Genomic DNA, 27336 nt, shown 5'->3' with positions numbered 1-27336 from the left:
TCAACTAAATAAAAATAAGTGATATTTAATGAATAATAATGAAAAAAAGGAAAAGATTTGGCATATTATATATATACACGCAATTGTTGCATGTTCAACCCCACCTTCAATCATGTCAAGCGACTAGGGTTTTGTATTGTATCCAATTTTAGGTCGGCAACCCAAACTGACATACATTAAATATGGCTTTATTTTTTTGACTTACTTACAAAACATAATCGATCCGTTTGGTGTTAAGTGTTGCATCAATTTACTTTTTGTTTTGCAATAGCACAAATCAAGGGTGCAAGTAAAGCAATGAAAACAACATCCACTTTTTTGTGTAGTCAAAGATGTGCACATTAGGTCCCAAGTTTAGAAAGTTTGTTCAATTTATGTGAGACAAATCCCACTCTATGTGGTTCATGTTTCTCCTAGATAGCTAGTTTGAGATGTATTAGATCATGCATGCATTATGCATAGCTAATTACACTATTTTTAACTTTATGTTTTTGTAATACTAGCTTTGTCATCTTTCTCTTTTAAATATCACAATTGGTTAATTTATTCAAATGTTATAAAAAATAAATGCATGGTGTTTAATTCACAGAAGAGTACAAGTGGGTCTCAGTACAGTGGAAGTTTCACAAAGCTCTCTGTTGAGGAGATGGTTTTGGTACCGGCTCCTCACATGCCTTCAAATCCATTGGTTAATGTAGGCTAGCCAGAGTATACATATGAAGAATCTAGCTAGCAAGTACCATCATATCTATTAGGGTTTGTTGGCTGGAATATCCTTGTATAAATTTTCTTTCAAAAGGCCGGCTTCAAGCTGCATGCAAACCGCATGCCAACCATTTCCATTAGATCTCCTTCCTGGATATATACATAGACAACTCATAAAGATAACAAGACTTCTCAAACCCTAATCATATATCTTTCCCATTAATTTATGTCTATCATGTTAATGCACAAATAAATATATATTTACCATTGTAGAGCACATTAAACATCTTTGTAATAAGCGTGCGCGCGTGCGTGTGTGTGTGTGTGTACACAAAAACAAGACTTTGTTGGTCTTCACATGTTAGGTGATGGAAAGAAGTGAAAATTTATTATTATTGTAATATAGTTTAATTTGATGATATCACATTTAACATATATATATATACACACTTATTAATCACCTTCGTTCCAATTCCAATATTTGGAGGAAGTAACACAACCACCCAACTAGCTAGCTATATATCATGCAATGACGTATATATAGACCCCACATACATATATAGTGCTTGCCATGAAACTTTAGGAAAGAGAAGAGAGACAAGGATGCATTTATATGTTTGAGCTTGTTTTGATTCTGTGGTTGTGGAACCATGTGGCTACTTAAACATTCAACGATTTTCTCGTTGGGATGTCAACCATGATGGCTAAAAATGGTGGCATTTGTACCACCATCTCTATTCAATGTGGAAAGGGTGGTTAATGACGTGCTTTATATATATATATATATATATATATATATATATATATATTACTACAAAGATCTAATGTCCTTTAGGCTAGGCTCTAGTGTATAACAAGTTATTCGTTTTTTTTATTTATTTGGAAATTATTTGTCAAGCGGTGTGCTCGTTGCAATAGAATTAATATATGCGATATATTGCTACAAATGTATACGTCGTGGGGAGTTGAGGATCATTTGTAAATTTTCAAAGGGGCATGAGTTATAGATCTTGTCAAGATTTTGATTTAAGAAATTAAAAATTTTGTATATAATTTGAGTTTGAATTCTTTTTTATATGAATAATTTGTTAATAATTTAAATATAAAATAAATGTAAAATTTCACAACAAAATTGAAAGAAATCATAAAATGATGTAACTAATTACTACATCTGTCACGAGACAATCAAAGGCGTAGATCATTTGTGTTTTGTCCATAGCAGTACAATATGTAAGAAAACATCAGAGACATTTCCTATTTGATCCTTAGTTGTCTAATTAGTAGGCCTATTTATATAATAATTAAGGGGTTCAATTTACTTAATGTGTATCTCTTAATTAAAGAAAATAATGTATAAATCTGAATATTTTCAGAAAAAATTAAAGTTGTTTGTTGAGCATGTAAATGTTCCAACATATATATATATATATATATATATATATATATATATATATATATATATATATATATATATATATATATATATATTAATATTAATATATGCTTCAGCATCACTCTAATTAATTTTGGAGCTAAATCTCTAATTATTTTTGTAGACTTTTCCAAATCTTTTCTATGAAAATTTTGGAAATAATTTGTGAAATTGTTGCATTGAATGAAACAATGACACTCCTCCATACATATAAAACCATATCAATGACGAAAAAGAAAGATTTAATGAATTCAAATTAGCAAAAAATGAAACTGATCCCTGATTAATTAGTTCAAACCACAATTCAATCAATTGGGTTGACTTAACTTGTAGGCCAAATCACAGTTTAATAATTCATTAATTATTAATTTCAAATTAAGAAGTTGGTCAACAATTAATCTATATCTAAATTTCCTTTTTATTAAGAAATCATACCAACTTGTAGGTTCTGAAAACTACTTGTATAATAATGCAAGTGGTTGAGCCATGTACACACTCGCTCTCTCTCATCGATTAACATGTCCTCAATATATATCATCCAAATTATAGAATGTACTATAAAATGCTAGTTTATTTATCATGATATGATTCTTTCCATTTGAATTCATATTACAAGTCCTCCAACTCAAAAGAAGCTTGGCATAGTTGTGCTTAAGGTTGTAATATGCCTTTTGTCTCCTATTTTGTGCACCAGTAGAATTAGCATTAGTACTCTCATGCTTATTAATTATAAATTCCATGATTCCATGCTTGCATTATTTGTTTGGTGATTTTCATGAAAAATAAACAAAAAAAGAAACCCAAAAAAATGTCTTCAAATTCACCATATACACGTTCTTATATATTTTGCATGTTCTTTTCTATCTTATTTGTTTTTTTTTAATGTATTTAATCATATTATTGCATACAAAATATTAAGAAAAGAAAATGCACTTGCAGACATGAAGTATATATAATTATATATGGTGTGAATTATTTCACACCCACTTGTTGAGTTAAAGATGGGTGAGGGAGAAAAGGGTCAAAAGGATATGGTTAATTTTCAAGGTACATTGGACATTCCCAAGAACCAAAAAAAGATGAAGATAAGGTTAATGGGAAGAGGGCGAATGTTGGAAGGCAAAGCATGGAGGATCTTTAACTTAGTGCCTTATCCATTTGCATTGTGGGGTCCTCTCCTCTATAACTTCTTGTTGTCACCCTTAAAAGAGGATGAAAAAGTTTATATACGAACATTGGTGGGTGGCCACATTTATTTGTCAATCAATGGGATAAATATTTACATTGATGAACATACATGAAAAAAAATCAAGGCCATTGGGTATGGTTTGGTTTCTTTATGAGAATGGGAAAGATCAATGTGAATTGTTAAATGGGGAAATTTATAAATATTGATTTGAGACTTAACTTCAATTCAACACTATATTGACAAAAATTTTGACAAAATTCACCAACTAAATTCCAATGAATGATCTCTTGAAGCATACATGAAGATCACATGATTTACATCTTAGCAGCCTTGTGATTAGACATCAAGGATTGCACTTTAAGCAGCTGTTTTTTGGATCAATTAATTAATCAAACCATATCAACTAATTAAATAGGTGAAATATCTTTTATATATATGTATATATATATATCTTCACATACACCCAAGGATGAGCATTAAAGCATTTTGATCTAGTGGGGATGATATGTTATTGTCAGCTAATTTCCAGCCAAATTTTTGATTTGCAAAGGGTCCATTTCTTGACTTATATGGTGCATTCAGGGCCTCCATCTTCATTGAAACCTTTGATCATGACTAGTCAGCTTGATGTTTCAAATCTCATCACACACATGCCTAACCTCATTACTTTGTATTCTTTTCCAAGCTAGCTGCTTCTCCTCCATGAGAACATTAATTATGAAATATCAGAGCTAGCTAGTTATCTGTATAAAGTTAATTAAATGATCAAGCTTTTAATAATTAGAACAATATTCCAATAAAACTAAGGACCCATTAATTTTTGAATGGTTTCATTCACCAAAAGAGACAATGCAGTGTTTGAATTGTTTCCCTTCTCTTTTTTTTTTTTTCCTTGTTTTTCCATTACTTTTAATCATATAGCTTTGGGATGTCATTAATTATATTTCTTGATCATTTCTTTGTAAACCATTTGATTGCAATAATAATTAGCTTTTTTTCATTGTTGTTATTAAGATGTATGCACAATGTTTTTCTTTTAGGTTCTTTTATAGAATATGGTTGATGTTAGGTAATTAATTGACAAAAATTTATTGTTGCCACATGCATGGCACATGAATGGATCATTTTCAGTGGTCATATATATGCACTATTCTTGCTAAAATTGAACCTAAAAATTAATTAAATTGATAGAAAGAAAACCAAAAAATATATATATATCAATATATATTCATGATCAAGTCATATATAATATATTTGATTAATCGATTGAAAAAAATATTATGTTGAAATTATTTGGCATACATCCAAGATTAAAATTTGAGTTAAATAATTAACGACATAGATATTATTGTCAAGATGTATTTTGTGCATTAAGAATGATATACAAGAATCTAATTAAGTATGGACAACTTATAAGGAAACAAATTCTTAATTAAGTTTAAATAGTAATGTTAATTCTTTGGAAGGAAAATTCCAAGGAAGCATGGAGTATGATTGAAGAGCAACATTTTCTTTTATAATATACATAGGTGGTGTAACCATTATGTATGTTTTCTCTCAATCTATCATAGATTGCAAACATGACAACTTTGAATCAACGGCATTGTTTAATATATATGTAATTCAGTGAGTCTCTTCAATGGGAGCAAATTTTGTTGGTATCTTGATATACATAATTCATACTACATGTAGTTTGTTGGGGAGTGATCAAAGATTGAGGTAAAGGCTTATTTGGTTTCATTATATATATATATATATATATATATATATATATATTTACTCTGACATATATGCTTCATTGCAACAAGATTAAGATATCTAGTTTTGTTTTTGAATGAGAGAAATCAAGGAGATAGAATGAGAACAAAGGATAGAACACCCACTTTATATATATATATATATATATATATATATACATGTCCAAATTGGTCCAAATTGGGAAAGGAAAGAGACATCTAATCCATAGCTTGATTATATTATCTTACTTAATTTGGATCATATTTTTAATTTGATTAAGCTCTTTATATTTAGTTGTTCTGATATACTTTTAGGTCACATATAAAGTATGTTTTACTACATTAATTAATTAGATCATCATATTAGCTCCAAAAACCGTATACAAAGACAAGTGATGAAAAAAAGGCTATTATGGAAAATTAGCCGAGAATAGGGACATAATGGACAATATAAAAAAAATATTATTAATAACCAAGAAAAAAAAATGTATGGAAAGAGAGAAGTAGCTAGATGAAGTTACTTTGTGGAAATATATTCTCTAAAGACCAATATGTGAGAAATAGGAATAAAGGTTTTATGGAAAATGGCATTTATAAAAACACTTCTATCATGCAATGCCAAATAAATAATTAATAACAAGTTCTTGGGTTGAGAAGTAAAGTCACAATTTATTTGGGAAAGCTAAAAACTTTGTATAAGTTAATTATATGTATATGTATATATATATATATATATATTTAAACAACATAACTCTTGCACAAGTATAGCTTTATTCTTGATCTCCTTTTACCTGTTTGAAATATTTTGCATGTATTCCCATAACCATCTCTTGTATTCTCCTTCTGATGAACTTGGAGTGGAACATGAACATCAAGACATGCATGCAAACTGAGTACTGTCTAGCTAACCTATTGATCAAAGTAATAAAATCCTACATGCATGCATGTCAGTTAATCTTCTAGGGTTTCCATTATGTATATAAGCTTTGCAGGCAAGACCCTTTACATTACCATGCAACAATCCCCATTTATATAAGAACCTGTTTATCTTTCTAAACAAACAGAAAATACTATATATTTTTTTTCTTTTCAAACTTCTTCTTGTCCACCTCTTGAGCAACAAATGATTCACTGAACAAAAGAAGTGAACTTAGTTTATATTAATTCCCTGTCAAATTGTTTCTCTTTAATTAATATGTAAAATTATAAAACGAGTTAAATAATTCCCTATATACTTAATTAGCTTGCACATATCTATTGCTCCCCACATGCATGATTCCTTTGATAAGCCATCCAAACACATGGAGATATAGATATAATGATCAAAGCTCTGTAATATACCTCTTGTCTCACAGAATTAATTCTATCTTCCACAAAACTAATTAGTCTGTCTATGGGCAGTACCATTGATGATCTAAATTCTCTCAAGTTCTGCTACTCCATTGTGAGCATGTGCATTCATGTTCTAAGGTGAGCAAACATATATATATATATAAATATAAATTAATTAATTAATTAATGTCCCCTCACCAACAAAAATAAAAAACTCCCGTCTGCTATCTACTAAGCCAAAAGCATGCAGGGATATTAATTCAATATCATACACACACACACACACACACATATATATATCTATATATGTATTTTAAGAGAAGATGAGATGATCTAACTTCTTGAATTGCTGAAGGCCCAGAATTACATTACTATCTACACATTGAAAGAGACTAGCTTGCATGATGTTAATTATTTGCAGATAATTCTAAACAATATATTGTGCTACATTGAAGATCAATAAAGGATTAGTTTTTTTTATTTTATTTATTTATTTATTTATTTTTGAATAAAAAATATATCTATTCAAGAGACCATTATATTATCTTCCTTAATTTTCTCATGAGTTAACTGTTCAATTTGAGCTATGTTTATGGGATTTGGGCTAAAAGTATAGCATGGGTTGGGCTTCTATATATATTATATCAAATGAATGATATTATAATTTCAAACAAGAGTATAAATTCTCAATATATATATATATATATATATATTAGGGGAATAAAATGATCTTCAAATAGAGCATTAAAAACCATGGTATCATGGGATGCATGTATAAGTGTATAACAACTCAAGCATGGGTAGCATGGAGTAAGAACAGAAGAGAGAGAGAGATGGGGCCTATAAATTTAAGTGGAATTGGTGATAAGAATCTCACTTTATTAGTGCCTATCCATTTCTATAAATCAAAAGGAGAGACTTGGATGCCCCTTGGCTTCTCATTTCCCACATTTTCAACATTCCCTCTTTGCTTTCCTTAAACTAATATTTCCAATTTCCAAGTAGAAAGATTATGAATAAAATACACATACCTTGGTAATATTTTATAATTAATGGTCACAATTCCTTTCCTACAATGAATAAACTAAGTTGACATTTACTTAGAGAATATTAGTGGTCATTGATTAATTAAGAGATGTTTTTGAGTTTGGTATTGTTAGAGAAGATTTCAATGGTCAATCACCAATGGAAGCTAGCAACCTAGCTAACTTAGGATTTGATTAATATGGAATACTTAAAAGTTTGGATTTGGTTATGTTTGATCCTTAAGTTGAAGAATGTTTGGTATCAATTTTTCTTTCTTCCTTTCTTTTAATTTTCTTTGGTTTATAATTAAAGCATAATTCATTTGATCCAAGGTTAGATGAAATATTAATCCAGTCAATAAAAAACATTCCATTGTTTCACCCGCGGAAGTTGGTGTGTCTAGACCCATGGTTAGAACTTAACAAATTAAACTTATTTGTTAGATCATCTATCTATTTATTTATATACTTGGGAAAATAGACTTGTTTATTCTTAATATTATTTTCATGTTAATGGGGTTTGGTGAAATAGGTCAGCTTTGTCCAACTTCCTATAACTCACTCTTTAGAAATCTAATATTTTGTTTACTAACGAATGACGACACATATGCTTTTTATTAATTATTCCTATCAAGAATTTATGATATTCTTCAAAGACTATATGTGCGTTTCATGTAAGCAATAATCATTTAAGTTAGACCCGGTTCTTCTTAGGTCATTTGCCTATATTTGAATTATATTTTACATTTGAATTCATAGTTTTTAAAAATTATAGTTTTTGGTTATCAAATTAAACACATACAACCAGAAAACTATATAAAATATAAACTGATTATTATCATTTTTTTTAGATCATGTAGTTAAGTAAAATTAATATAAAGATATACAATTAAGATAAAAATGCACCTTTTAGTTTAATTTTGAGAGGAATTAATCCTTAATTGGGTGATATTATTGTTTTTTTTTTTTATATATAAAAATGATATTATTGTTTAAATTAATTACATGAAAGGTGTACACAAGCTCGTCTGTCCATGAAGAGTGGGTGGGGCCAAATGAAATAAAAATTTAGATTTGGGGACTAAGAATGGATAGACATACAAGACATTGTGAATGGGACGGTTCTCCCTCAACTTTTGACATTTAATACAAATTTGAAATTTCACATCAGTTATACATTCAGTTTTCCACTTTAAGGTTTTCTTTTTCTCATAGTAATAATAATCACTTTAAGTTAGCACACCTAAATCTCAATATTAATTGTTCTTAAGAGAGAGATGGAAAGAGGTTTCATTTTTCTTTCTTTTTGGCGATTCTTGTTATCTTTTATCTTTTATATTTTTATTCAATTTTGTTCTCAAGCCTAATATGTTATGTGCTTACCATGCGTCATTATTTGTTAAAATATTATTATTATTTTGTCATGTGGCATATTATTGCCACACAATCCAATCTAATCTTTTTACATTAATTATAATTTTTTTAAATCCAGATAACTCATAACCAGGTTGGATAATTTAAAAAGACAAAACATGTTGACAATCACATATTTATGAAAAAAAATATAAAGTGTGTAAATAATAAAATTTAAAATATTTAAAATAAAAATAAATATATGAATCCTAGCATTAATTCTGCTATTGTTGCGGTGACTTTTAAAATTGATTAGAGAAATAATTATTTAATCTATAATTTATAAAATAAATTATATATATTTTTATTTTTTACCCATTTGTTTTTTAAGAGCTATTGACTCCAAACTAGTCTGTGGTCAATATTGAAAATTTATTAAAAGTAGAAAAAACTATTTATTTAAGTAAGCTAAGTTCCTAGTATTTGAACTAACACTATTAGTAAAATTGTATTTTTTTTAACTCATATAATGCATTGCTACAAGATCATTCTATTTAAATTTTTTAAAAAAATTATCTTTTTCCATCCCACGTAACTACTAATATTGTACATCCCTGATGAGGAAATCAGTTTCCTTCTTCTTTAGATTGTCTTGTTTGTTGTTGCCACTATGAACTTTGTTTTCCCCAGTTTCTCTTCTCTTTAATAAATTTGTGGTTTATCCACTTTTATTCAAAACTACTAATATTGTATAATAATTAGGATAACAAGACATTGCACATTAACAACTGAATATTAATTTCGAAATAAAAATGCAAACCATGCAAATGACAAAAAAATTCAAATATGAAAAAGAGAAACAAACACCACGATTTTAATTCTAGAATAAATCTATTTATCTCAGATCTATTTATGTAACCAGGCATTCCAACATCCCTAGTGAGTTGCTAGTGATTATAAGTGTGCCACCCTAACCATACCAGTTGGAAAGTCCTTAGCACTTGAATGATGCATGCAAATGGGTGCCAAGCATCATAATAATATGACGCTATATGTTCTATAAAATCAAAGAAGGACCATCATAATAAGTTGGCTTGACCACATAGGTATATATATATATATATATATATATATATGTAATTAGATCAGGTACAAGATATATATATATATAAAGGAAATATATATATTAAAAAAAGGATTGGCCAAGTGTCTTAGTCCTTTGGTTGTCCAATTGTTGCTAAGCAAACATCAAAGGTGAGCCCTACCCATTGATGCAACCCAAAGACTCTTCTCATCCATTGTCCCCTTCTAGGGTTTCATCTTAGCTGGTATGGCCATTCATGGCTCTTGGAGACTTCAACTACACCATTGATCTTCATCTAGAGCTTTTCATCTTTAGTGGGGGCCAACCAAACTTTATTATTCTCATTATTAGATTCTAATGCTAGTGATTGTCAACAATATTAGTTTCAACGTGATTAGTGTTTCTGTGGACTTTTTTTTTTTAAAAAAACTTTTATGTACTCACTAGTTTATTATATCAGTGTGTTATTATTTGCATATTTTATTATATTTGTATTGATAATCTAGTCCTGTTCAAACTGATCTCACAATATTACCCTATAAAAGATGTCTCAGCATCTCATACTCATCATTTACAACTAAAGCTTTTTTTATGTATCTAATCCTATTTGCTCTCTTAGCTAACTTTTATCTCTCAGTATCAGTCCATGAATTTCACTACATGCATGCTCTACTAAAAATTGCCTCTACCCCTAGTTACCACACTCTAACTTAGTAGTTAATTTTCACTGCTTATCTAGAGTTGAGCTCTTAGATTAGATGACTAATTAATTCAAAACACCACCTACAAACACTTTATACACAATTATTCAAGTCAAAATCATTTATGTAAGTGTAAGATCAACATCGTCCCTATTAATTCGCTAGAGGGCGTGGGACTATTTAGTTCATTTTGATGTAGACAATCTTAAAACCAATCTCATTCATTGCTAGTGAATGATGATGGTAGTTAATTATTGCAAAGTAGATATAAAAAAGCAAAGTCAATCGGGAGCATATTTTTGTTACTTCATTTTTTTTATATTGCGTACTGAGAATCTTTTTGGAAAGATTGGGAAGCAATGTGTTTCATTGTTTCATATGAACATGAAATTAATTAACACAAAGACTTTGGATTGGCTTTTTCTGTACACCCTTTTATTTTTATTCGTCTAAACTCTCGACAAGTAATTTTAATTTGTTAAATTCTTTCTTTGTTTTTGTTATTAATTGTTTTTGCTTTTGATGCTTTTCGAATGTTTGATAGCATTATAAGATGGCTTAGATGAGACTTGTATATTTTCTTTTTCGACAACTATTATTTGTTGGTTGATTTGGTATTTAAATAAAATAAAATAAAGTAATTTTTCATGAGTTTATCATATTATGAGAACAAAGTTTTTAGTTTATCAATTGTATTGTATAATATATATATTTTTTGACAAGAGCAACAGACAACCCAAAGGCCCAGATAAATCATCAGGGACGTGCATAAGCCTCGATGGAGCAAGTGGGGACAGGACCCATGCACATATGGGTGCTAGGACCACCACACATAACCACAGCTCACTTCTCTCAGAAATATGCCCTCAGTCGAGAATCGAACTTTCACCACTCGGCGAAGTGCTCAATCGGGCGACCCGTATAATATAACATCATAAGTGCAACAAATGTTTTTAATTACTTGATATTCTTGAATGTTTTTTATTGGGTATAATTTTTGACATATTACAAATTAATTTTTTATGTTTTTATATCTTTGTGTATTTATACTTTATATTTTCAATTCCCATGTAATTTTTTAGTCAGTAATGTTTTTTTATAATTTATACAAACTTTTAAAATAAACAAATAGAGTCAATAAAATAAAATATTAAAAATTGAAATAAAAGTTTAGACAAAAATATTATTTTTTATTATTTAATATATTTTCAAAAGCTTTAAGTTTTTTAAAAAACTTACATTATGTTAAACATTCTTAATATTATGTAACAGATGATTAGTCATGAGAAGAAATCACTTGTATTCTTTACTTGTAAAATTGTTTTTGTAAGCCATTTTATATTATAAAACATGTTTATCATGCGGATTTGAATATTGATTCAATAAAAGAGTTGATTAGTATTTTCTTCTCCAAATAATAAATCAAAACTTCTCATCACATTAGTAAAAAAAATATGGCATCCATATTTCTTTAAAAAAAAAGAGTTAAACATGATTTGTAATTGGTTGTAGTTAGTCATAACAAACTTGTAAATGATTTATTTATGTATACATATAAATATCCCTTTTTAAAAAATATGTATCATATTTAAAAAGAAATAATGCTAATTTAATAGGTAATTAACTTATTCTAAATGATGCATTTGTATAACTTGAAAAAAAGATAAAAGAAAAGATTTATTGAATAAGTAAGTGGTTTGTGACTTAGATAAATCAACTTTCTAAGATTTGGTTCTTTGTGACATTATGGCCCACACAAGATGCAAGGATATTGCTCAGAGTTGAAATTCCCTTTCAATTTTCCTTTATGTCATTTACATACAAGCCCTCAATATGGAACTATATTTTTCTTAGAAGTAATATTGAATTAGTTTAAATAATTTGAAAGTTATATATATTTATAACTATTGTAAAGTCGTGTCACTGTTGTAATAATTAAACAATAAGACATTTAACTCTTATAATATATCTATTTTTAAATTTTCATATTAATTTATGTATTTGGATTTTTAAATTTTTTTTTGAATGATTTATATATATATATATAAACAGACAAGAAACTTGTTTAGGTAATTTGAAAATTCTAAAAGAGTATATACATATATAAAGAACACCTAATATTATATATTATATATTTTATATATATATGTAAGGATGATGTTGCTTTCATCCTATATTTGATGAGACTAATAAATCCAAAAAACCCTAATATATTAAAAAAAAGAAAAGAAAACGGCACTGAGATTTCAGGTCAAGTGTGGAAAGAATTATTTTTCATGGAATTTTCTCTATAATATATATATATTTTTTATCAAAGTAGAATGAAACGTAGCCAAGTCAAATATATCCCCCACCTTATTTTTATCTTTAAACAATATATATTATTTTAAAAAAATATACATATATATATATAAACAATAATTAAAAAAGAAAAAAGAAAAGGTAGGCCTGAAGAAGCAGAAGGGAAGCGTCAGGCATCAACTCAACCTGAATTTCTAACACCAGCACTAAGTGGGGCCCAAGCTCCACTGCGCTCTTTTTTTAAGCTTTTGTCGGCTCCGTTGGGGCCCACAATCCTCTTTCTCCTTCTCTCTCTTTATCTCTATTTCTGTGTGGGTGTGTCTGTAAAAACTAAAAACAATAAAAACAAGTAGCTAGTGAGTAATTTAATATAGTAACAAAGCATTCCACATGTGTGGCCTGGCTACTCCGCGCGTGCCATGTCATACTCCACACGAGTGGTCGTACGGGTCACACTTGGCTAAGCCCAACCATGAAACAGCTATCGACAAATGTCTCACAGCAAACCCGAATATTTAAAAACTAAAAAACAACACCAACTTGAAGACTAGAAAGTGAATCAACCTCTCTCTCTCTCTCTCTCTCACACACACACACACACATTCTCTCTCATGGCACCAACTCTCTCTCTCTCTCTCTCTCTCTCTAGATATGAATGAAAGCCATCAAGATATCCAGACCTGAGAATAACAACCATTCAGCAAGAAGAAGAAGAAGAAGAAGAAGAAGAAGAAGAAGAAGAAGTGGGAGATCGATATAGCTTGGTTCTTGTTCTTCAACTCCATCTTCAATCATCTGTAAAAGAAAGAGAAGCTTTGCATGGATACTGCTCAGTGGCCTCAGGTATAATATAATTCAGGATCATATATATCTTTTTTTCTTTTTTCCTTTCTTTCTTTGTTGGAAGGAGTAACTGTCGTTTTGATATTATGTGTGTTATTGCTGTTGTATCTTTGCTCTGCAAAAGATGGAGAGAGAGTGAGAGGGAGAGAGAGAGAGAGAGAGAGATAAAAAGAGGAGCTTCTCTTTTTCTCTACTATGGCTTTGGCCTTTTTCATGTTGTCACAACCCCCATAGCCTTAGCTTTAATCCTTGAAAGCAGCACAACCTTTTTCATTTTTTCCCTTCCAAACCTTTTTCCCTTTTTCCTTTCCTTTTTATCATCTTTTTCCAGGCTTATGCAAAAAGCAGTGGGCATGAAAAAGGCTTTCCTTGCTTTTGTTCTTGTGTTGTGATGGGTGTTGTGCAAAGTGTAATTTCTCTTTCATCTTTTCTTGGTGTACTTAATACTGCACCACCTCTTCCTTCCTCTCCTAGCTAACAAGAAGAAGATGAAGAAGAAGATATTGTTGTTGTTGTTGATGTTGTTGTTGATGATGATGATGATGATTATGGTTATGATTATGATCATGATCATATGGTGGTCTTGTTTCTCAGGGAATAGGGTTGGTGAAACCCATGGAAGAGTTCTTAGGGAGCAACACCACCTCCAGCACTGCCTCTGGCACCATCAGCAACACAAGACCAGCATCTGCATCAATGGAGAGGAGGGCAAGACCTCAAAAGGAACAAGCACTCAACTGCCCAAGGTGCAACTCCACCAATACAAAGTTCTGCTACTACAACAACTACAGCCTGACACAACCCAGATACTTTTGCAAGACCTGCAGAAGGTACTGGACTGAAGGTGGCTCTCTCAGGAATGTCCCTGTTGGTGGTGGCTCCAGAAAAAACAAAAGAACCTCCACATCAACCACCACCACCTCCTCTTCCACCACCACCACCACCTCTACCACCGCCACCACCACCACTAACACCACCTCTCAACCTTCCATTAAGTTTCATCAAGGTCAAGACCTCAACTTAGGCTTCCCACATCCATCAACTATACCAGAGTTTGGTGAACTCCCAAGCATGGATAGTGGAAGCAATAGTACCAACCCATCCACTGCTCTTTCAGCAATGGAATTACTGCGAAGTGGGATGTCTGGCAGGGGTCTCGGCCCTTTCATTCCTATGCCTATGTCTATGCCAGAGGCTGGTGCAGTTGCCTTTACACATGGTTTTGGGATGCATGAGTTCAGGCCTCCCACTTTGAACTTCCCTCTAGTTGATGGTACTGGTCCGGGTGCTAATGAATATGGTGGCATGCAAGGAGTACAAGAGAATGCTGGTAGGTTACTGTTTCCTTTTGAGGATTTAAGGCAGGTGCCTTCAGGCAGTGGTGGTGATCAGAGTGGAGGACATGGAGGTGATCCTCCTCCTGCCTACTGGAATGGGATGATTGGTGGTGCTGGTGGAGGAGCATGGTAATTAACATGCATGAAGAAAGGAAAGAACTGAATATATATATAAATATTTATGACTTAGTTTGAAGTTTCTTCAAGACTAACAGCAAAACAAGATACATGGAGTCTCCCTTCTCTTCTTAATCCTTTCTTCATTTCCATCATGGAAATGTGAAGCTCCTTTTTTGGGTTGGCTTCAAGAGGAACTTAACTGCTTGCTTTGGAGTTGCCAGCGTTTATTATTTTTTGCCCCCCCCTTTTTTTTTTTCTTTCTCTTCTACCCTGCAGGTTGGCTAACATGGAAGATAACCCCCATTCCTTTTAGATTATTGCACCATATAGCAAAGGAGTGAAGGATGAGGCTCATGATCCATGTGTTTAGTTAATATGTTGTGCTTTGGAATAATGTCCATGTTTTAATTTCTTTTCTTTCTTTCTGTTTTTTCATGAGTGTGTGCGCAACTTTAGCAACAAGAATATGAACCTAAGACTCCTCTCTCTCTCTCTCCCTCCACTGTCTTTATTTGTTTATTTAAATTATCAAACAAGGGCTTGATGAGTGTATTATATATTAACCTTCCTTCATTCTCTTGTATTATTATTTATAAATGATATATCTAGCAGGTTTGATATGCATGTCATGTCTCATCACCTCAACAAAGATTCTTCCAGCCATGAAAGCACCACTGGAGTAGTTCTCAAACAAAGGAAACAGGTAAGCCCCCACTAACTCAAACATACTTCACATGCAATTATAATTATATATACACCTATTCATCTTCATCTTCTTGATCTTCATCATCTTCTTCTTCTTCTTCTTCTTCTTGACTTTTTCTCTTCATGCATGTCATGAAGTGTAAATGGTGAAGCAGTGGGCAATGATGGATGGGAATGGAGACCAGTTCTACCTGCCATACCTAAAGTTTACCTAATGATTCCTGGATCCACTCAAATGCCATTTCCATGAATGATTACCTCTGCTTTGCCACCCCCCATGCCTGCCTTTCTTTTTATAAGACTTGCTGGCCAGTTCTCCTTCCCATGCATTCATCCTTTTCTTAGATGAAGTGGGGACACACCCTCAAAAACATTCCCCTGGGGATCATGGCTGAGGTATTTAATACTATATATTATATATATCTATATATATAAACTCTCCCAACCACACTTCCTTATTGCTTACCACCATACATACCTTTCATTCCTTATTATAATCTTATTTTAGCTTCTAGGATTATGACCTTGATGTGAAACTATATTAGGATATGGAAAATTGGAAATACACCCTTATTCATCTTTGCTTTTATTGCTCTCCTCTTTTTCATATCCCTTTGCTTTAGACAAACCTTGGTGGCAACATTGGTAGAGGGAGAAAAGAGAGAGAGAGGAACACCATTAATGGTCTTCTCATGATCCCTCCACTTCTCTCATCACATGGATAACAGTGTTCTAGTGCTATTCATTGAGAGAAATTAAAGGGGTGAAAAAGAACACATGAAAACAAAGAGGCCCACCAATCTAACAAACTAAGTAGGCCATATCAACCTTATACAAGCTTTAGCTTCATTAGAGGCTCATATCTTGCGTCTTGTCTCATTTAGCACCACCACCATTCAGGGCTTCATTCATTCATACATGCATGCATGTTCTTTGGAGCTAGTGCTTGACCTCTGCCACCTTTTAATTTGGCACCATTAGGCTTTTCTTCATCTCCTGTTCTGCATGCAAGCACACTGTTATGTAGTCCTTTCCCCATGCACACACATGCAGTGTTAGGGTTCTAGTGCACCATTGGAGATTCATGAAGCTTGGGAACTAGTACTTCACTGAACCATCTTGTGAGAACTGAGAAAAACTAGATCTGAGTGAAAGGAGGAATATGTACAAGTGAGGAAGAGAACAAACAAGAGAGCCATGACATTCCCATATTCCAAGAAACACTTACTACTACTGCTACTTCCACTCACTAGAACCAAAAAAAACCCTAGTACTCAAACTCAAAAGATCTCATTGTTTGCCCATTAGAGTATCACCTCAATGGAAAAGATTTCCTCTTTTTTTTTTAGGGAAAAAAAAGTACAAAAAGTTTAGCTTTGTTTTGATAGATTTGTTTGTTATTGTGATCAAATTATGTTTGTCTTCAAAATAAAACTAGTTCTCACATAATATAACCTTTTTGGATATATGCATACATAGAATTAAAGCATATTTTAAAGTGCTCTGATCACTTATGCTCTTTGTTTGTTTTTATTTGCAAAGATACAGTGAAAGCAAGTCTTTAAATCTTATTGGTTCCAATCCTCTAACAAGGAAAACCTCTTCCACTTGATATTCTTTTTTTTTTTCTGAACAACAAGCTAAGCTATGATGTCTTACTATGTATTTGATTTCTCACAATTTTATTTAGGGCAAAAAAAAATCTATATATGCTAAAATTTGTAATTGCAACCAACAAGAGCCTCTTGATCTACTAATATCGATTATTTAATTAGTTTGTTCATTAAGAAAGAACCTGAGATCAAATTTCAAAATTCACATATGATGAAAGCATACCAAATATACATTCTGCATTTCCTTTAAAAGACAAACGGTTTATTTTTTATTTATAAAAAAATTTATTATAATCACAAACACTAAAGTTATTTGTTTGATTGTGAAGAATTAGTGGAATAGTAAGATTTCCCCTATTTTCTCAATTCCATCAAATCATATTGGTAGCCAAGTAACACCTGTTCCCCTTAATTTTTTTCCCTTTAAGTAAAAAATAAAAAAATAAAAAATTCTTCATTGTAACTTGACCAGACCACGCCTCTTATCATGTGTTATATTTAACACTTCTATAAAATATAAAATATAAAATATAAAATATATGTGATCTAATTTTTGTGTTTTGAATTATCCCGTAAAATCAAACGCTCACTCAACTTCTACAGCGCTAGAGCCTCAAATCCTACCGGCGATCCCGACCACAATGCAGTCTCGAGGGAGTAGTTGCTCCTTCTACATTTCTAGACAGGCGATGAGATGCTGGGGACGGTGTCTTCCGCCTGCTTAGACTTTTATCTATTTTATGCTTCTCTGTTTTATTTCCTGTACTTTGTTCCCCTCACTTCTGGTGAGAGAATTTATCTCTTTGTACTTTCGCCTTTCCTTTCAATATATCAGTGGTTTATCCACTTTTCTTCAAAAATGCAACCTATCACACCGCCATTCAAACACATCCTCTATGCTTGATAGCTAACAGTAAAAATATCAATATAAGCAAGAAATGTTTACTCATATTTGATTATCTAACCACCTCCATAAGTGAAGAGTGATAATTCATTTCTATTCAAATTGAGAGATTAAATATTTAATTTTTACTCATAATAATAGTTTATTATTAAGGGATATGGTTTGTCCACATGTATTCCAAATATATATATATATATATATGATCATCTGCGAACACATTATTTATTGAATGGCAATATAATAATCAATGGCTGAGTTACTCATAATTTTGTAAGGTCATGGTGTAATTAATATAATATACTTTAAAAAGCATGTTAGGTGGTCATCATTAATCAACTGGGATAATTGCCATGTTAAGAGATACATGCACTTGGATGGGTACAATTAATGTTGTCCTTTGGTGGGTCATTGACATGATAGTTATCTAAAACACCAATATAATATGAAAGAATGGTGGTAATTATTTGTTAAGGATAGTAACTCTATGCTTAATTAAATTAAAAAGGATTAGCACTAGCTGTCATCATTAAGTTATTGTGTTTAGAGTAGGACAAAATTACCTCAGGCCCAAAGTAGGGGCATGTCTCCATGTTGAGGTGATACAATCTATTGGTAGTTTGGTCATTCTAGATTTTTTTTTTCATATAACATTTATAGGTCTATTTTATTAATTCTAAGCATAAACAATCAGTTGAATCCTAAGTGAAATTTTCTTAGTAAATACAAATCTACAAATCCTACCAAATTCACAACATTAGTTAATTCAAATGGAACATAATGACATGAAATAAAACCAATCAAACAATAAACACATCAACATGTAACTTAAAAACAGAAACCACATCAAATTCACAGTAATATATAAATCTGGTTCTACAGAAGTGCTACAAGAAAACATGGATTTTAACTTGTGAACCTGCTGATACAACTTTAAAGGTTCATTGTCAAAGGAGATAAAACATGGAAGACGGAAATACAAGCCATCTTCTATTTATCGAAAGCAGTAACACAACACCAATTCTAGTTTCTTACAGTTCTGTTCTGTACATGCATCGAGAAACACCTACTGGATGTCTGAAACATCATCTAGCGGGACAGTTGTTTGATCAGAAGAGATAACGACTACGAGATCTTTCAATTGTACTGCCTTCCGTTAGTCTGCGTTGATTCCGAAGATGCGGACCTTGTGCATGTTGGGGAGCTTGGCTATCACTAGAACGAAGACGGCAAATGTGTTGAGGACAAGCCATGGATTCTGATAATCAGTGGTGTGTGAGGCAATCAGGTACCTGGGAGAAGAAACATGATAGTTATTCAAACTGTATTGTAACATGTATTGCCGGAATAAATTCTTAGATTCTGTGTCACAGATCCAAAAATCTTAAACCTTTACCTGTTTACAGATAATGCACGTTTTATTACATCGAAAGTTAACTGATTAAATAGATAACATGTCTTTATCACCTATATGCAAGTACAATTGCAGAAATAATGTAAATTGAATTAAAAATAAAAAATAAAATCTGTGTTCTATTCCGGCACTATGTCTCTATGCAGTGTTAATGCTAAAGTCCATTCAAAACTTAAACTTGGGCTCCGTGAATTCCCCGAAACCATCCACATATCATTTGAGTTGTCAGATTTTATTATGTAATAATCTTTCGAAACGATTGCAACAGTTTGGCTAATAGACTATATAAATTTCTTCTTCATACAGATTGATACCAGAAATTCCTAAAAGCAAACCATCAGAAAAACATCAATGAACAAATTAAAGGGTAGATCAAGAAAAACACAATAGCAGGTACAAGAGGAGGTAATAATACAACAGCAATCCAAAGACAGCAACCAAGTTCCCAGCCACAACAGTATACTTTGAAAATACATTGTTCGTCCATAATAATAGTATGCTAGAACTACTATATATATAACATTGTGGACATGAGTCTATATCAATTATTTTTGTGCTGCATATTAGCTACACATTTCATAATAAAGTCTAAGAGGTACTTAAGACAAATTATTTGCACTTATACTGTGATTTATGAATAATTGCTGTAAGCATAAAACATGTGCTTCTAATTACACATTCTGTGATTTATTTGCAACTAGAGATGGCCTCTTGCTTCATACAATTCAAGGTTACTCTCAGGATTTCAGATGGTTTGGATTGAAACGGGTCAAATCAGATAATCGTGCTAAGTTTCTTAACAACTAGATCAAATAGGCCTGATTAATCACTAGAAAAAGCATTCAAAGTTTGAAGCACAATCAATTTATATAGGAGCACTGGCTTGGCAAAATCTAATCAAGGTTACCACTCCACTGAGGCTAGACTTTATTGTGCACAGGACATAAAAAAGATCAAAAGTTTATAAACAGCAGCAACCGTGCAGATTAGAGACTTTGGCAAGACCTCAACACAGGCAACTGCTCAAGGATTAAGAGGGACATCAATTGTACTATGGTATACCACATAAATGAGTTTCTTGTTATTAAATAGAAAATAAATGCATATAGCTGTCCCAAATGGTCTATAAGACAATACAACAGATCAAGGCCAAGCTAGACATTCCTTAAGAAACCAAGGTATGAGAAAAGTTAATATTCATTTATCAAAGATATCCTATAGTATAATGCATGCGTGCTCAAAGCAAAACAAACAGCACTAGAAAAGCATCCACAAATCCTAAAAATTAATAGGTGGAGTGCTGAATGGTATTTCTCTTAAAGACCAAAGTTCAACTGATGTAGACTCTTAGGAAAGCATAACCCATCCAGTTTTAGCAGAAGATTACAATTAACTATCATTCCATGCACTACAGAGCAACCCAAATGACAGAAAAATTATGCCATAATCCAGGAGTAACTGGTAAACACAAGCTCATGCACAAGACCCAACTTAAAAAATAAAATAAAATAATAAACAAATATAATAGGCAAACCTTATGCATTAAAAAATTGGGGTTGAATATAGACCTAAAGTTTAGAAACCTATGACAAAAACTAAAAAACAAAATTGATGCAACTCTTGGAGGATGGTTTATCTAAAGCGAGACAAAAGGAAACCAACAAAGATGGATCATGAATCACTCTAATTATGTAAATAAGGAAGGAAAAATGTGCAATTCAAGCATTTACACTATTCTTTGCCAAAGAAGGAGAACCTGTTACTAGTACAACTTTGCTAATAAGGAGGATCTCTTAAATTTCTCCTTGAATTTACACAGACAACACTAAGAAACTTAATAAAGGAAAGGGTGGCAGCATTTTTCTATAAAGATTATGTTTTATTTCACAACATTACCAACATGCATGTTGAGATTGCATGCAGAACATTTCAAATCATAAAGGACCACGTAAGAATTCTTTTAGTTAGTGTTCTACCCATAATTTCATATGGCTTGTGGGGCACTGAAACTAAGAATTATAAAATAGGGAAGTCAGTGAAATGAATACTCACAAGACAACAGGTACAACAGTCAAAAACTTTCTGTTCCGTGTGAGCTGCTTGCCATTGTCAATCTGTTCCCACCATGTCAAGTTATTATACATGCCCTGGTCTTCAGCAAAAGGGGTTCCTTTCTTCCAATGGAAAAAGTAATATGTGATCTGAAACACCCAAAAATTTCATATTCCAAAAGAGAAGTCAATAGAGATAATTAAAAAGAAAGTCTACTATAGCGAAAGTCAATATGAAGCATAAATCATGAAGAACACACAAATCTTTGCCCATAAGTTGAGAGATCAAGTCAAAAGGCAAAATCACAAAATCAATCGAGTTCCTTCCATTATTAAAAAACAAAACCAGACTACTTTTGTTTATTCTCATCCACTAAACAATAGAATTCCTTTGCAACCCAGATAAATTCATGCATAGTCGGCTATAAGATCAAGGAAACAAAAAACCACAACTGTAGCATAGCAACTCCCAGAAGTGCACCAAAAGAAGATAAAACCACAAAATACTACTAACGTGTTGCATTTTCAACTTGATTTTAGATGAACCCAAGTTAAAATTGCATAATTTCAAAGTTAAGGACCTTGAACTGATTTAATGAGTGCCTTCAGATCATCACTGACACAGCATTTAAGGGCACAAGTTAGGAACTCCGAATTAGAAAAAGCTAAATCCAACAAAAAAAGAATTTCAGATCCATCCAACATCAAGCTGTCGGTCCACAAAATCTCAATATAAGTGTCATAAAAACAAACAAGTATCAGAGCACTGCAGTGCACAAGATATTTCTCCACAAAAGCAAGACAAGCACCTAACCAAGTATACGAAAATTATAAATTATGAGCAATTAGGAAACAGAGAAGACACTGCTGCCTCTACATGAACAGGCAAAGGCAAAAAAGTATACGAGTCGTCCAAATCAAAACCTACACCAGCCAATAAAAAAGCAAGATTTCCTAAAAAAAACTCAAACTAGTTCTAGCCTTCATTTGATAAATTTCCAAAAAGCAAAACTAAACTCAACAGTGCCCCAAAAGTAACATCGAACAGCAGAACAAGAATTTCTTTTAATTCACTAAGGTTCAGAGCTTCCAAACACAGGAGTCAGTGGTGTTGAAAGCTACATCTCAACTCCATCAATAAAGATAATGATTTCCAAGACAAAAGATAGGATTCAAGAGAATTCTTGATTCTCTGATTCGAGTTGCAGTATGCAAAGCAAAAAAAAAAACAAAAGAAACTCATGAAAACAAAATCAAGTAACCCGGGTGAAGCAACTCTTCACAGAAGATAAAAAACATCTAACATACATGAAATCCGGCTTTCCAAAATCACACAATGACCTCTTCTCCTCCCCCAATAATTAGATAAATCTAAACCAAAACATCCCTAATCGCCACACCAATTCCAACTTAATTAGCCCGATTTCCAACACCACCTCCCGAAAGATCAAACCTTTAAACAATTCCAAACCCAAAAATCTCAACTTTATCAAACCATTAACAAGAAAACCCAATCCAACCCCCTGAAAAATCATATCCAACAAAAACCGATGAAATCACAAAACCCCCAAACCTCAACCCATCAAATCAACGAAACAAAAGCGCAAGATAGACAAAGTACGGGATCATACAACAGAGTGGAAAAGATTGACAAGGGTCCAAGCCATGCCAGCGTTGCATCCAAATATGGAGAGGACGATAAGCCATGAGAAGAAGAGGATGAGGATGTAGATGGTCCACACCCCGGGGTACATGAACCATTCGGTGTTCTTGTTCATATCCGGCGGCGGCACCGTCTGCTTATAGAGCTTTGCCATCTCCCCGATTGGTTCTTGCTCTTGCTCTCGCTCCCCTCTCTCCCGGCTTGGAAGATGAAAAAGGAGAAGTCTTTATATATAGAAGAAGCGAAGAGAAGAGAAGAAGGAGAAGATTCAAAGAAGAAGGGCCGGGGACGAAGAGGGTGGAGACGCGCGTGGCGAAGGATCGGTCAAAGGCCAACTCTGTGGACTTTTCTCTTCTCTTTGCTTTTCAAGTTAACAACGTCATTAATATATTAATTAATTCCTTATTAATTATTAATCCAATTTGATATTTCCACACCCTCTTTTTCTTTTCTTTTTTCCTTTTATCAATATGCAACTATACCCAACTTCAAATTATTATTTTTTTTAATTTGAGTTTTTGGTCATACTTGAAGGACTCCGATTCTATTTCACCTCCCAAATATTTGTAGAAAAAAAATACTATTATTTAAGAATAAAAACATATTGAGTCTTGTTTTTGAATAAGGTGGATAAACCACAATTTATTAAAAAGAAAGAAGTAGCAAAGTACAGAGTACAGAAAACAGAAGCGTCATAAAAGATCAAACAAAGTAAAGAACTGTAATCCTCACCAGAGATGAGGAGAACAGCGAACAGAAAAAGCAAGATAAAGCAACAACAAGATAAAAAAATCGAGTCGGGCGAAGTCAACCGTCCGGAGACACGGGCACGCTTTCGGAGAAAGAAAGATACGGATCACTCCTGACTAGTGCTGGGCGCCATATTGCCGGTGTGGTCCGAAGATCTGGAGCTCAGGAAGCTTAAGGAGTGCTTGATCTTTTGAATGTCCTCTGTGGCTTCCTGCTGGTGGGACTCCGAGTCTGCTGAAATCCAAGTAAGAACCAAATTAGCTGTTTTGTAGAGTATTGAGGAAGTAGAAGCACAATTTTGGTTAAAGATGCGGTTGTTGCGTTCCAGCCAAATATTCCAGAGAATGGATCTGGAATAGAGGTGCCACAGGTTTCTGAGTAAAGGGTTTAAAGAAGGTATCCAAATGGTCCAGATATTTGAGGCCCGAGGAAGGTAAAGTTTCGATGATCAAATAAACACTTGAAAAAAAGTACCGGATCGCGAGTACAAAAAGTAACAATTTAAAAAGGTGATCCATCGATTACGAGTTATTGTGACAAAGTATACACGTGTCGATTGGCAAAAAGAATTGCAACCTTTTTTTGAATAAGTTCTCAAGAGTAAGAATTTTTATTATCTCGAGCCGATGCAACGGAATAAAGTGATTTTGCTTGGTGATTTGGTTTTCCAGAAATTGGGATAGAGTTGAGGGCTGAGGCCTCCGTCGATTAAAAAGTTGTAGAATGATTTGACGGAGAAATTTCCATTTTTTTTCTAAAGACCAGGAATATGAGTCTTCGATATCGTTTGAACAATTTGGTAAAGAATTTAATAAAAAGTCGAATTCTTCAGTTGTGGTTGTTCGAAATGGGTTACCCTAGGAGTTAAGTATGAGAAGAAATTGTTTTAAAGTAATCCAAGGAAAAGAACAGTCCAAAAATAGCGATGTCCATCGGTTATTGGGAGATTGGCCCTCTAGCCATCTGTCGAACCAGAATAAAGTGTTTTCACCATTACCGACAGACTTGGTTAAACAGGCCCGAAAAGTGGGTAGAATTGTGCTGATTCCCGCCCAGAAGAAAGATTTGTTTCTTGGGGGTTGTGAGTAGAGAATATTGAGGAGATCACTAGTGAAGTAGTTGGCTTTGATAATCTTAGACCAACAAGAGTTCGGTGTGGTGATGAATTTCCACCACCATTTCCCGAGTAAAGCTTTGTTGAACTCCTGTAAGTCAAGGATACCCCAGCCCCCCATGTTTCGGGGGCGACAGATCATTTTCCATGCAATTAATCTAATCCCTTTCAGGCCAAGGTCAGGCCCTTTCCATAAGAAATCTCTCCTGATTTTATCAATGTCATGGACGACCCAGGCTGGGAGTTTGAACACTGACATCCAGTAAACTAGAATAGAGGATAACACGGAATTGATGAGAGTTAGGCGCCCCCCAGGGAGAGATAGATTGCTTTCCAGGGTGTTAGTCTAGCCCGAACAGAATCAATCAGCTTAAACCAGTCAATTCTTCTGGGCCGTCTACCAGTAAGGGGAACGCCTAGATAGGTAATGGGAAGACAATCTCTCTTGCAATTAAGAATACTTGCAGAGGAGGAAAGTGGTTGAAATCCGAAGTTGGTGGAGTAAAGGCAGCTTTTTGAGAAGTTGATTGAAAGACCAGAGCAGCCTTCGAAGAGGTATAGAATTAATTTAAAGATTTTAAGATCTTCGTGTCCTCCAGCCGAGAAAATGATAAGATCATCAGCATATTGAAAATGACAAATGTAGTTTGAATGATCAAGTTGAACTCCAACCAGAACCTTGGAATTAATAGCATGATAGAACATTGCACTTAGAGTATCGGCCGCTAATGCAAATAGAAGGGGCGAAAGGGGATCGCCTTGTCTCAGTCCTCTTTTGCAACGTATGTAACCCTGTGTAGTTCCATTAATGAGAATCTGGGTTTTGGCGGTTTTAAGAATAGTGTGAATCCAAAAGATCCAGCGGTGGCCAAAGCCTCTGGCTTCTAGAATCTCAAGGAGAAAATTCCAGTCTAGGGAGTCAAAGGCTTTAGCAAAATCAACTTTAAAAGCAAATCCAAGGGATTTCCTTTTTTGGAGATTAAAAATCACTTCTTGAGCAGCGATGATATTATCTACAATACATCTACCTTTAATGAATCCGGACTGAGAATTATCCACTAAGAGACCAATCTTATGACTCAATCTGATGGCAAGAATCTTGGAAATAATTTTGCATGTTGAGTTGATAAGACTGATGGGTCTAAACTCAGTGACCTCAGTTGGGGAATTTGTTTTAGCAATAAGTGCGATGTGAACCCAATTGAGTCTTTCAAAGTTGATAGATCCATCATAAAAGTCCCTACAGATTTTAAATAAATCCTCCTGAATAAGACTCCAATGTTTTTGAAAGAAGAAGATTGGAAAGCCATCTGGACCTGGAGCCTTATCAGCGTTAAGCTCTAATACAGCGTGTTTAATTTCCTCAAGATTAAAGGGAAGTTCAAGCGTAGAGAGATCAACTCTATCTTTGAAATTAAACAGATAATCCCAGTTAAAGAGGAATCTATGTGTACTCTGGGTACCAAGTAAGGCTTGAAAATGATCAGTGAAAATTTTTCCAATTTCAAGGTTACCTTCAATCCAATTCCCATTAAAACGAATTCTAGGGATGTAATTTTTTTTTCCTACCATTAGCCAAAAGATGAAAGAATTTAGTATTTGCATCACCTTCATGGAGCCAAGTGATTCTATAACGCTGTTTCCAATAGATCTCCTCTTGTTTTAGTAAGGTGTAAAGCTCAGATTGAATTTGGGAAAGGCGAGCTGATTCAATCTCAGAAAGAGGTCTACTTTCACGAGAAGTATCCAGCAAGTTTAGTTCGGCAAGCAAACTTTTTTTATGAAGGTTAGAAGCACCGAAATTTTCTTTTGCCCAGGAACGAAGTTTGGATTTTAGTAAAGTGAGTTTTTTAGAGAAGACATATGCTCCACAACCAACAAAGTTCTCATTCGACCACCAGCTCTGAATTAAATTCTCCAATTGAGCATTGGTATACCACGACTTTTCGAATTTGAAAGTTCTGCGA

The 27336-nt window shown here is 33.0% G+C and overlaps 2 protein-coding genes across 2 annotated transcripts; one reads left to right on the top strand and one right to left on the bottom strand.

Moving 5' to 3' along the window:
• Positions 1 to 13018: 13018 nt before the first annotated feature.
• Positions 13019 to 15731, top strand: LOC120259017 (dof zinc finger protein 1-like). Its single transcript, XM_039266537.1, has 2 exons — positions 13019 to 13701; positions 14296 to 15731. Exons 1-2 carry the CDS (start codon positions 13678 to 13680, stop codon positions 15169 to 15171), a joined length of 900 nt encoding a protein of 299 aa, XP_039122471.1. The 5' UTR covers positions 13019 to 13677; the 3' UTR covers positions 15172 to 15731.
• A 3470-nt stretch (positions 15732 to 19201) lies between these two features.
• On the bottom strand, positions 19202 to 23840 carry LOC120258798 (ORM1-like protein 3). The gene is made up of 3 exons (XM_039266232.1): positions 23474 to 23840; positions 21844 to 21992; positions 19202 to 19669 (listed from the first exon to the last, which is right to left on the bottom strand). Exons 1-3 carry the CDS (start codon positions 23657 to 23659, stop codon positions 19534 to 19536), a joined length of 471 nt encoding a protein of 156 aa, XP_039122166.1. The 5' UTR covers positions 23660 to 23840; the 3' UTR covers positions 19202 to 19533.
• Between the last annotated feature and the right edge of the window lie 3496 nt (positions 23841 to 27336).

Source organism: Dioscorea cayenensis, chromosome 4 (genome assembly GCF_009730915.1).
Source record: "Dioscorea cayenensis subsp. rotundata cultivar TDr96_F1 chromosome 4, TDr96_F1_v2_PseudoChromosome.rev07_lg8_w22 25.fasta, whole genome shotgun sequence".
In the NCBI taxonomy this organism is placed as follows: Eukaryota; Viridiplantae; Streptophyta; class Magnoliopsida; order Dioscoreales; family Dioscoreaceae; genus Dioscorea; species Dioscorea cayenensis.
The sequence above is the reverse complement of the archived record's forward strand: the minus strand, read 5'-3'. Positions and strand labels throughout refer to the sequence as shown.

Bases quoted from the DNA above. Each gene is read 5' to 3' on its own strand.
- LOC120258798 (XM_039266232.1), bottom strand. From the start codon at position 23,659: ATGGCAAAGCTCTATAAGCAGACGGTGCCGCCGCCGGATATGAACAAG. The intron at 21,993-23,473 runs GTATGATCCCGT...TGGGTGTTTCAG, and splicing joins TCAATCTTTTCCACTCTGTT to ATCACATATTACTTTTTCCA. The intron at 19,670-21,843 runs GTGAGTATTCAT...TTCTTCTCCCAG, and splicing joins ACTGTTGTACCTGTTGTCTT to GTACCTGATTGCCTCACACA.
- LOC120259017 (XM_039266537.1), top strand. From the start codon at position 13,678: ATGGATACTGCTCAGTGGCCTCAG. The intron at 13,702-14,295 runs GTATAATATAAT...CTTGTTTCTCAG, and splicing joins ATACTGCTCAGTGGCCTCAG to GGAATAGGGTTGGTGAAACC.